The 12,027-nt window shown below is 40.0% G+C and overlaps 2 protein-coding genes across 3 annotated transcripts in view; one reads left to right on the top strand and one right to left on the bottom strand.

Moving 5' to 3' along the window:
* The window catches only part of LGI2 (leucine rich repeat LGI family member 2), a 44,623-nt gene that overhangs the window by 6,702 nt on the left and 25,894 nt on the right, over window positions 1–12,027 (top strand). The gene's annotated exons all lie outside the window — the stretch shown is intronic.
* Window positions 5,775–6,653, bottom strand: LOC142103595 (uncharacterized). Its single transcript, XM_075187679.1, has one exon. It carries the CDS (start codon window positions 6,651–6,653, stop codon window positions 5,775–5,777), a length of 879 nt encoding a protein of 292 aa, XP_075043780.1.

Here is a 12,027-nt window from a genome sequence, read left to right as displayed (position 1 = left end):
TTTGACTTCTCTGCTTTTCCTGTGCCCTTATTACCCAGATTATTTTGACCACTCTTTTGGATCTCCCACGTGTATTGTTGTCTGACTGTTACCAACCCAGCTCATCTGACCTCCCTTCTGGATTTTCCCCTTGTACCGCGTTGCCAGCATCTTACTGAAACAGCTAGTCTGATGATTCTAATCCGTGCCTTGCTATACGACTCAGGGAAGGACCGCGACCTGCGTGTCTCCTGCTGTGGAGCCCATACCTCCTTGCGGGTCCTGGGGCATCTTAGATTCCGCACCTTCCTTTCAAGTTGTGGCAACGTTTAGCATGTACGCACCGTTCAGTTGTGACAATGTCCCTTGCTCATTAAGGTTATAAGGGCACCTTATTTAACCTAAGAAAATATTTTATTGAATCAGTGTAATCAGATGTATGTGATCAATGCCGGTGTGACAAAACCAGCAATACAATGCTTCCCTATGTCAGCCATGTCATATGTACCACATATGCGATATGGTGGAGGTAAAGCAGGCAAAACTTTTTTTGACACTAAATTAAACACCATAAAGCAAAACAAGAAATACAATTGCACTTTTATTAGATAATGTCATAAACACCTTTTTAAAATTGCTTCATTATTCCATATATAATAATTTAAAGACAAATGATGATATTACAGCTGTCCGAACATATTCTCCTGACAAGTAGCAATTGTGGCTGTGTGGACATTAATAACATTATGGTGTCATATGTGCATAAATTAAATCTTCCACTTAGACCTGAGCAGTCTGACAATCTATGTAATGTCCTAAACATGGAGTCCCATACGTACTGAAAGTATTGAAACCAAATACCCTATGGGAATAAAGGTTCCATCTATCATAAATCAGATGGTTTCCCCATGGTACAGGAAATCCAATTCTGCTGAAAGTATCCACAATAAAAAGAGGTTTTGAATTAATGGTGCTGTAGACAAAAAAGCCATTATGTGAAGAAAAATGCATTATATTAGTAGGAAGCAGTATAGGTTAACTGACTGAATCAAGCACATTAATGTTTCCCCCATCAGGGTAGTGGGTTAGGCAGGAGCCAATACTGTTTCCTACCGGGATGGTTGTTTTTGGCATTAATCCACTTCTGTACTATAGAGACAGAACATTTTGCAAAGTGAATATAGTAAATAAACCAATCTCGGAACACAATAATCGCCACTGCTGATCTACCAAACCCTGCCCTGATCCCAAACCATACCATACATCTTTTAGGATCTACTCATTGGGACAGTCCCACCAAAATTGTGACTACTGAGAGTTATGAGGGGATCATTTCCAAAGTAAAAAAGGGCAAAAGTGTAGGGGAATTATCTTGACTTCGCCCATTTTTTTTCTAGTTTTGCAACTTAATAATTAGTTACATATTCTACTCATTTAAGAACGGGCTCTATTAGAGCTGAATTATTTCCATATACTGGTTTGGGACTTGTTATCTTGATAACTGAGGTTTTTCAGATAAGGAGTTTTTCCAAAATATTGAGTATCATGCATAAAATATAGTAAAACAGATTAAAAAATGATCGATCTCTTTTCACCCACTGACCATCCCCTCTTTATTACATTTTGTAGCAGTGCTCCTAGTAACTGTAGGAAAAATCACCAATATTTTACTTTTTTCCTTCCAAAACAGAATTCCAGATAAGAGATCTCATACAGTGTACTCTCCTTATGATCCCTCATTTATTTACCACTATTTCTGTTATATTGCAGCCCCCTTATAACATACTTCCCAACATTCTCTTAAAGAAAATCAGGACAAGGAAGACTCAGGCTCTATCTGCCCAGACCACACCCATTTGTCACAAAAGCATGCCAAGACCACATCCTTTTTTAAATTATGACTTTCCTGGGAAATTTAGGACTACTGGCATACCTCCCAACAGCATACCTCAAAACATTGGAGGAGACGGAACTGCGTCATATTAGTGGTGTGTCCACGTCTCAATCGGAGTGATCACACCCCAGGGTCGTTTGAAGTGCTTCTGAGCACGTGGCAGCCCTTAACTCCCTCCCTTAAAAAAAAATATTAGAATTTCCACACAGCAGAGGCACAATACTCTTGTGCAAACGGCATGCACTCACCACGGCGAGTGAGGATATACCTCCTAGCGTCGTGTGAGTTGGGATGACAGGAGAGTCCCCTTAAATCGGTACTGTTCTGCTGGAACTGGGACAGTTGGGTGGTAAGCATTTTATAATGCAACCCTTACTATAACTCCAGTTGTAATTATATTATAGAGAGGGGATGAAAACTACCCCTTGTAATGCCATGTGTGTCCATTGTCACGATCGTCTGTACTTCTCGATTCGATTCGGGACACTTGGGTCTAGCTGAAGCAGGACTTGAAACGGAACATAGAGGCCTTGATGATCTCTTTGCTCATCTAGAGTCCTCAGAGTAGCACAAACAGTATAGGAGTATAAGGACTGGAGTGTGTGCCTGACTACTGGACAGGAATCCGGCGTAATAACTGATTGGAACTGTTCGTGGGAATTCAATCCCGGCTCCTGTGGCCAGGTACACGAGACTGGAACCCACTTATAAGAACTCAGATAGGAAACGCACGGAAACTCAAAACAGAACGAACTGGAGACAGGGACTAGGAAGTCAGAACCATGACACGGGATGTCGAACTCAGGACTGCGTGGTAGGCACAGACCTGGAACGCACAGACAGATACACAGAACTGGAAATAAGCCCTAGAGACTCAGAACCAGCCGTAGCTACAGAACAGGTGATACCGGTAAAGTCACTGGTACTGCAGAATAGATACTGGATGGTGCAAAGTTCTTACTGAGGTAAGTGCTCCTGCTGAATACAGAATATTGCAGGAAGATGAGCAGCTTGGAAGTGCAAAGTATATGCAGGATGATGAACTCCAGGTAATGCAGGAAGCTTGATAGAAGATATGCACTATAGAATGCAGGATACTTGCAAAGCGATATATAGTTAGTAATGCAGGATGTACACAGAAGATGATCACTTTGTAATACAGGGAATCAGGAACAGTGCAGTAACAACTGGAACCTGGAGCCAAGCACCATCCTCAGAAGAGAAGTATGTTGTTCTGGCAATAAACAGATCTCAGCAGCAGGTTTACATAGGGTGTACAAAACAACTATTGGCTGCACAGTTCATGTGATCACAGCTGCTGAATCTGGTTGGTCTGGAATGATCACCTGACTGCATCCAAGATGGCCACACCCATGCAGCAGAACAAACAGTATGTGTTTGTTTACAAACGGTGATGGACAGGAATGCTGCAGGCGACCAGGAGGGACACAGATAGTTGTGATATGACAGCGGCGGATGAGACCCCGATGTGTGACATCCATTAGTTTACTGTATTTCTCACACATTGAAAAATGTTAGTGTTAATAAGATGTTAAGACACAATATCCAGAGTTTTGCAAACACATGTTATTCCCACGTCTTATAGTTAACATACTTAAGTTATGATACCCAGTGATCAGTGTCAGCGTAACAATGATACTACTTTGAAATAATTTATGTAGCACTGGCGCTGAAGTTACAAATGAGACCTCGCGAGGTGCAACATCAACAACATCTATGCTCCTTCCTCTCAGGATACCACATTTAATTTATGAAAAATGTGATGAGCCAGTTCCTAACAACATATTATCGTCATCGTAATCTCATCTATTATTATTAGTAAATGGTAAATATAAATTATACTTCCTGACTGTCAAGAGTAGTATATTTGCTCTAATTGTACCCTTAGAACCTTTATAGCCTCTATTCCACTTTCCTAATGGTATTTCTCACATTGTAGATACATATTAAAATGTTTTCCAGATGTGACATTTGCAGAAATCAGCAGTTAACATTTAATATACCTCATTCCAGAATAATACGAAACCACTGTATTATATCTAGCCTGGACCTCATTAATCAAAGAAAAATAATGTAGTACTTGGAATATATGTGTGCACTAAATACATTCATCATGCAAGGTGCATAGATAGCAGATAATTATAAAGATTTAAGGGGAAGCACAACTTTCATTTTTTTGTATTCTCAGCTATTTCATATAAAATACACACTTAAATGAAATGAATGTTGTATATGGCTCATGCATTTTATTTTTATTTGCAACATTTGTTTTGTTTTTTAGTCAGTTGAAAAAAAAAGTGACCATGTAGTTGCCAATGGCATAATAGTTTGGCACTTGTGGGTAGTTTTACATGAGTATATGAAGATGGGAGGGAGACTAAAGTGCCATAAACATTACATTTAAAAGAAGCTTAGGATATAGTGTTAAAGTAATTTTATCGCTTACCAATAAAACATTGTCCAATGCGATTGTTGTGGTTCCAACGCACAATGTATTTAATTGCAAAATATAGCAGGATTTTACAGCAAGCCATTATTACATATTAAAGATGTTACATTAAAGCAGGAAAGTATAAAAACACAGAATACATTACATCTTCCTTATAGTGTTAACCCTGCTCCAGTGAATACAGCCATGCTCTCACGTTGCCAGGATCAAAGAGAGGTAGAACAAAAGCCAGCATGTTTGTATATACTGTACAGATAACACTTAGTGAGGTCTTCATTGGTCCAGGGTTAATGATTTTCCAGTTCCTTGCAAGTTATAGGTCAGTTCATTGGATCCTTAAAATGGGTGAGGGGAACTTCCCCCACCCCTTTGTTCACATGTTTTGACTCTGAATGACCAGTTGAAACAAAAGTACTTTTGAATATTAATCTCATATTGCTTGTATCTTGCGATCGCTAGATGTGATCGCTATTCCGTCCACACCGGGTTAATGCTAGTGAAATAAGCTTTAATATGAGTCCAAACTCTTTACCTTTTAAAACACCTGAACCATAATTACCTTTACTACAGTATTATATATGCATAAATATACAATCTAATACATTTTACTAATAAATGAATGTGGATTGGAACCTTAATAAATATGGAATATATAAATAAATGAATGTAAAAGTGTGAGTGTATGCGTGCGTGTTTTATGGTGCGATCACGCCATGACACGTAACACGTGGCGTACTGATCGCAATCGCACGGTACAACAATATTAATCAATATACTTTTTCATCCAATTATACGACTTCGACAATAGACAGAGACAGATCATGATGTGTGAATGTTACAGTGGGTTGTGTCGGTAATATTGTACCTAGTGTTGGACATACTGTAATGTATAAGAGTTAGTGACATTTGTAAGATTATTGTAGAAAGTGGGGGACGCCGTGGGGTGTACTGACTTATGTGAGCATATTACTGTAGACAATTGGGATGTTAATTTACTGTGTGGGGTTTAATGGTGTTTGTGTAAAGTAGACACAGTGCAAACTATGGCTGTATGTTTATTACTGCAGAGAGTATGAAATATATGATGATATGGAATCTAATAAAATGTTATTGTTCACATTTTACTTGTGTTTATGATGGCTGTTGGGAGCCTTTAACTTGTTTTATGTAAACTCTTACATTTTTTACAGTTGAACTTCTTATTCTGATAACATTCGTTGGTGTTTTTATACAAAATTGCCTCAGAATTCCAAACAATCTAAGTTATTATTACTTGCGTTCACATCAGCAGTGAACAGAGGTAAGAGTTCAGACTTGGTACCTGTTACTCATAGTCTTAGTAGGAGGATCATGTGTGAGATGACTACAATTAAAAGTCAGCCCAAGAAATAATGAAACTGCGCAGGAGCTTCCTGTCAGGAGGTGCATATATTATTGCCTTCTCCTCAGCTCCTCGCTGAGCTCTCTACTGAGCTCCTCACTAAGCTTTCTCCTCAGCTCCTCGCTGAGCTCTCTACTGGGCTCCTCACTAAGCTTTCTCCTCAGCTCCTCACTGAGCTCTCTACTGAGCACCTCACTAAGCTTTCTCCTCAGCTCCTTGCTGAGCTCTCTACTGGGCTCCTCACTAAGCTTTCTTCTCAGGTCCTCGCTGAGCTCTCTACTGAGCTCCTCACTAAGCTTTCTCCTCAGCTCCTTGCTGAGCTCGCTAATGGGCTCCTCACTAAGCTTTCTCCTCAGGTCCTCGCTGAGCTCTCTACTGAGCTCCTCACTAAGCTTTCTCCTCAGCTCCTCGCTGAGCTCTCTACTGAGCTCCTCACTAAGCCTTCTCCTCAGCTCCTCGCTGAGCTCTCTACTGAGCTCCTCACTAAGCTTTCTCCTCAGCTCTTCGCTGAGCTCTCTACTGAGCTCCTCACTAAGCTTTATCCTCAGCTCCTCGCTGAGCTCTCTACTGAGCACCTCACTAAGCTTTCTCCTCAGGTCCTCTCTGAGCTCTCTACTGGGTTCCTCACTAATCTTTCTTCTCAGCTCCTCACTGACCTCTCTACTGAGCTCCTCACTAAGCTTTCTCCTCAGGTCCTCTCTGAGCTCTCTACTGGGCTCCTCACTAATCTTTCTTCTCAGCTCCTCACTGACCTCTCTACTGAGCTCCTCACTAAGCTTTCTCCTCAGGTCCTCCCTGAGCTCTCTACTGAGTTCCTCACTAAGCTTTCTCCTCAGCCCTTTGGTGAGCTGTCTGAGTTCTAAACCGAGCTGTTGATGCCTGTGGTCACTCATCTTTTTAACCTTGTTGGGGTAGATCCTAAATTCCATATAGACATAGAAAAAACAGGCACTGCCAAGGTGCTCATTTAGGAAAACAAATGATACAAACCATACTAGATAATAATCTGTTTCTAATAATAGAAATAGATATGTCAACAAAGGAAGTCACTCATTGGTTTTTACATCTGAAGTTTTTTTGAAAAAAGAAACAACTTTTAGTTGGATATGTGGTTTGAGAAAGGAGAAGTTTTCTCTGAAATGACACCTACTGATATTCAACTAAAAGCTATGTTGTTTCTTTTTAGAAAAAACTTCAGATATAAAGACTAATGAGTGTCATAATATAGGCTAGCTGGCGGTGGCTGATACTGCAGCAGTATATGGACTAAGTCTTGTGGTGTTATACTCCACTTCAGAGAAAGTGTAAAGCGGTCTAGCTCCGCACTTCAGTGTGACTCAGCGCTCCCTAGGTTTATTTTCAGAGTGTACTTTTATTGCAAATTAAAAGCTCATTCATGTTTAAAGTTTTAGTTTACCAGATGGAGACCCTTATTTTTATGCACTACAACACAAATCACTGACCAATATATATGTTTTCTATATAAATCTGCCTTTCCCTCTTCCAAATTGTCACTTATTTGGGTCTCGTGTAAGTCTCTATAAATATAGAGAAGTACACAAATATCTTTCTGACATTTCATAATAGCGTTCACCTTGTATAATATTACATATATAATATTCTGCAGTGTTTGTAGGGGTGTATAATAACGTGTTTAAATTGTAATTTGGAACCTCAAAACTGTAATTTTATAGTAAATCTTAAGTATCTATCTTTCATCATTTGAATTACTGAGCTATATAACATTCAAGAATAAGTGCTTTCATGAGCAGTGATAAAGTGGATATTGAGAGGGAGAATGCCTATTTTAAAAAGTACTTTAAAGTTTTTGTTTCAGCAACAAATAAAACACTTAGGGGTCTAGTTATCAATGTGATTTTTACAGGATTTGGGGCTTTTCCCTATTCACCAAAGTCCCCGTCCGGGGAAGACTATCCCATGGATCCCAAGTTATTCCTCCTCTTATTGGGAATACCATCTGCAACCCATCATCAAAACAAACAAACAAGACATATCATCTCTACTGTCATCTGTCAGTTACCTATAAACTAAAAACAACCTTCAATCATTTACTTAGAGGATATCCAATATTTAATTATTAATGTCCACCCAAATGCCTGAGAATTTTGGGCATCCCCACTGGATATGAAAAAATGAATCCTTCTAGAGGCAGCCCCTCCAGCATCTTTCAGAGGTATCTGGATGTATATTTTGAGCCTAGTAGGTGCAAAGTACCATATGTATAGCAATTTATATACATTTTCTTTGATCCATACATAGATCAAGCTGGAGGCAGATTTCTCTCTAATCTCCCTTTCCTCATTATCCAGTGGGTCCCCAAGTTCAGCGCCCTATGCTAGTTCATGAGGGTTGCAGGGAATCAGGGTTGAGGTCTCATGTTCTGAATGTAAAGAAGAAACATGCCACTTGACTAAGACAAAATAGTTCAACAATAGTTATACGTCCATGATTAAGCTGCATTTTGATTTTACTATGGAAGAACCTATCGTTTATAGTTGTGGCCTTGGGGTTATTACTTTAGATATATTGAACATAGCATAATGGAAGGTGGTCTAGTAATGTGTGTAGATTACAGATCCCATGGCCATCCCCCCCTTAAATTATTCTCATGGCCAGCCACAAGAGAAGGGCAGGGCTTAGTGGGTAGAGTTGTTACCTTTAGCAGAAGAAGCAGGGGTGAGGTGAGGATTGTATAAACTGAATCGCACATATGTGAAATATTGTCATATATATATGTGCAGGGGCATATCTACCATAGGTGCAAGGTGTGCATGGGGCCCACAGCTGAAGGTAAAGACCTCCATGCATATGGATTTGTTCACCATTGGGTGGTACATAGGGGCTGTTTCAAAATGTTCCTATGGACCCAACAAATGTCTAGTTACATCTCTGTATATGTGCGTGTCTTACTGTTCATTCAGTGTGTGAATTTATGTGTCAGTGTAGTGTATTTATATATCCATCAGGGCAGTGTGTGTATTTCTCTGTCATTGCAGTGTGTGGGTTTCTGTGTCAGTGCAGTGTGTGTGTTTCTGTATCAGTGCAGTGTGTGTATTTCTATGTCAGTGCAGTGTGTGTATTTCTGTGTCAGTGCAGTGTGTGTATTTCTCTGTCAGTGCAGTGTGTGTATTTCAGTGTCAATGCAGTGTGTGTATTTCAGTGTCAGTGCAGTGTGTGTATTTCTCTGTCAGTGCAGTGTGTGGGTTTCTGTGTCAGTGCAGTGTGTGTATTTCTGTGTCAGTGCAGTGTGTGTATTTCTCTGTCAGTGCAGTGTGTGTATTTCAGTGTCAGTGCAGTGTGTGTATTTCTCTGTCAGGGCAGTGTGTGCATTTCTGTTTCAGTGCGGCGTGTGTATTTTTTTGTCAGTGTAGAGTCTGAGGGAGCAGTTACTTACCCGACAGGTAAGTTTTCAGAGCAGGTGTTGTTTGGTAGGATAATATACAGAATTTTCTGTCTTTTCATATGATATGCATTTTTATAGTATAAGTCTATTTACAGTCATGGCCAAAAGTTTTGAGAATGACACAAATATTATTTTTCACAAAATCTACTGCATCAGATTTTATGATGTCAATTTGCATATACTCCAGAATGTCATGAAGAGTGATCAGATGAATTGCAATTAATTTCAAAGTCCCTCTTTACCATGATGATGAACTTTATCCAAAAAACAACATTTTCACTGCATTTCAGCCCTGCCACAAAAGGACCAGCTGACATTAGGTCAGTGGTTCTCTCATTAACACAGGTGAGAATGTTGATGAGGACAAGGCTGTAAATCACTCTGTCATGCTGATTGAGTTAGAATAACAGATTTAAGCTTTAAAAGGAGGGTGGTACTTGAAATCATTGTTTTTCTTCTTTTAACCATGCAGAGCAGTCATCACTACTCTGCACAAAAAGGGCTTCACAAGCAAGGTTATTGGTGCTAGTAAGATTGCACCTAAATCAACCATTTATCAGATCATCAAAAACTTCAAGGTGAGAAGTTCAATAGTTGTAAAGAAGGCTTCAGGGCACCCAGGAACGTCCAGCAAGCGCCAGGACCGTCACCTAAAGTTGATTCAGCTGCGGGATAAGGGTACCACCAGTGCAGAGCTTGCTCAGGAATGGTAGCTGGCAGGTGTGCGTGCATCTGCACGCACAGTGAGGCGAAGACTTTTGGAGGATGGCCTGGTGTCAAGAAGGCCAGTAAAGAAGCCACTTCTCTCCAGGAACAAAATCAGGGACAGACTGATATTCTGCAAAAGGTACAGGGATTAGACTGCTGAGGACTGGGGTAAAGTAATTTTCTCTGATGAATCCTCTTTCAGATTGTTTTGGGCATTTGGAAAAAACGCTTGTCCTGAGAACGAAAGGTGAGCGCTACCATCAGTCCTTTGTTATGCCAACAGTAAAGCATCCTGAGACCATTCATGTGTGGGGTTGCTTTTCAGCCAAAGGAGTAGGCTCACTCACAATTCTGCCTAAGAACACAGCCATGAATAAAGAATTGTACCAAAACATCCTCCAAGAGCAACTTCTCATAACCATGCAAGAACAGTTTGATGACGAACAATGCCTTTTCCAGCATGATGGAGCACCTTGCCATAAGGCAAAAGTGATAACTAAGCGGCTCAGGGATCAAAACATTGAAATTTTGGGTCCATGGCCAGGAAACTCCCAGACCTCAATCCCATAGAGAACTTGTGGTCAATCCTCAAGAGGCAGATGGACAAACAAAAACCCACAAATTCTGACAAACTCCAAGCATTGATTAGGCAAGAATGGGCGGCCATCAGTCAGCATGTGGCCTAGAAGTTGATTGACAGCATGCCAGGGCGAAATGCAGAGGTCCTCAAAAAGAAGGGTCAACACTGCAAATATTTACTCTTTACATAAACTTAATGTAATTGTCAATAAAAGCCTTTGACACTAATGAAATGCTTGTAATTTTACTTCAGTATACCATAGCAACGTCTGTTAAAAAGGTCTAAAAACACTGAAGCAGCAAACTATGTGAAAACCAATAATGGTGTCATTCGCAAAATTTTTGGCCATGACTGTACTGAGAACCGACCCTTATATATATATTAATATAGGTACACATTGTTTAAATGATTCAATTCATATATTGTTTTACAGTAGTATGCACAATATTTAATTCATTTTTGGCTGATATTTAGATTCATAGCATATTGTTTAGTTTAGTGTGCTGAATATATGTCATATACACCATAACTTTCAGACAGGAAACAGAGGACCTCATTTGCGGAGCACAATTCATGTGTAGTGCAAAACACTTTGGTTCTACATCAGAAAGATGATCTACCTTACATGCCCACTTTCCAGTCTTGGAGGGTAAACCCTGAAGAGGTGCATTGTGCAAGAGTGTAAATGTCACATCAATAGTCCAGCTTCCTACCACACCTTTTATTACATAAAACGTAATTTTTCTATTAAAAATTTGCTTAAAAACTTAATTTTTGGCTTAAATCAATTATTGGTGAGATGCCATCCGGACTCCCTTTATTACATGTGGCCCTTTTGTGTGTTTGAATATTTATTTTACATTGGGCAAACTGTGCCAAGTACGGCACTCAGTGAAGTGCAACTGGAAGGCACAATAATATTCTCATTAAAATTATAGGATAGGAACCGATCTCCGCCAGCTCAGAACTGCTAGATAAATCAATTCCTTTTGCAGAGTGGAAACTTCCACTTTATCTCATCTCAGCAATCTCTCCCTGCAGAGTTAATATCGTTCTACAGAAGTATGTGCACCAGTACGTAGCACGGAACGCCCTAACTCCACCAACTTCTCCCATCGGCTAGTACAAACCTCTGCTATTTCACAAGCACAGCTGTCTTGTGCTGAAGACCAACGCGCTTTGGCACACATCTAGGCATGTTTGCACAAGACAAGTCGCACAGCACTAGTAAAGAGGATTGTGCACTGTGCCTCAAATGTTTTGCACTTCGTAATTGAGACCCAGGGGCCCACAATTCTGAAATAACATTTGGCACACTGTGAGCAAAACTAACTGACATCAACCTTAACATATAGATCCGCTGATGAAACTTAGTTATGATGCTGTAAATAATACTATAAAATATTTCTCATCAGAATTTCACTATCAGCTTATTAATGTGAAAACCACCAACACCAAGGTTTTTATCAGCTGCCAATAGAGAATGAAGAAAGTGACTGTCACAGTGGGAGGTTGGTGAGAACCTTGGGACAATAGGATCAGGACTGAGAATTTGTCCACTAGTTTTGGGCTCTGATCCTTGCACCACAAT

Source organism: Mixophyes fleayi, chromosome 1 (genome assembly GCF_038048845.1).
Source record: "Mixophyes fleayi isolate aMixFle1 chromosome 1, aMixFle1.hap1, whole genome shotgun sequence".
NCBI classification, from domain to species: domain Eukaryota; kingdom Metazoa; phylum Chordata; class Amphibia; order Anura; family Limnodynastidae; genus Mixophyes; species Mixophyes fleayi.
The sequence above is the reverse complement of the archived record's forward strand: the minus strand, read 5'-3'. Positions and strand labels throughout refer to the sequence as shown.

Bases quoted from the DNA above. Each gene is read 5' to 3' on its own strand.
- LOC142103595 (XM_075187679.1), bottom strand. From the start codon at position 6,653: ATGGAATTTAGGATCTACCCCAACAAGGTTAAAAAGATGAGTGACCAC.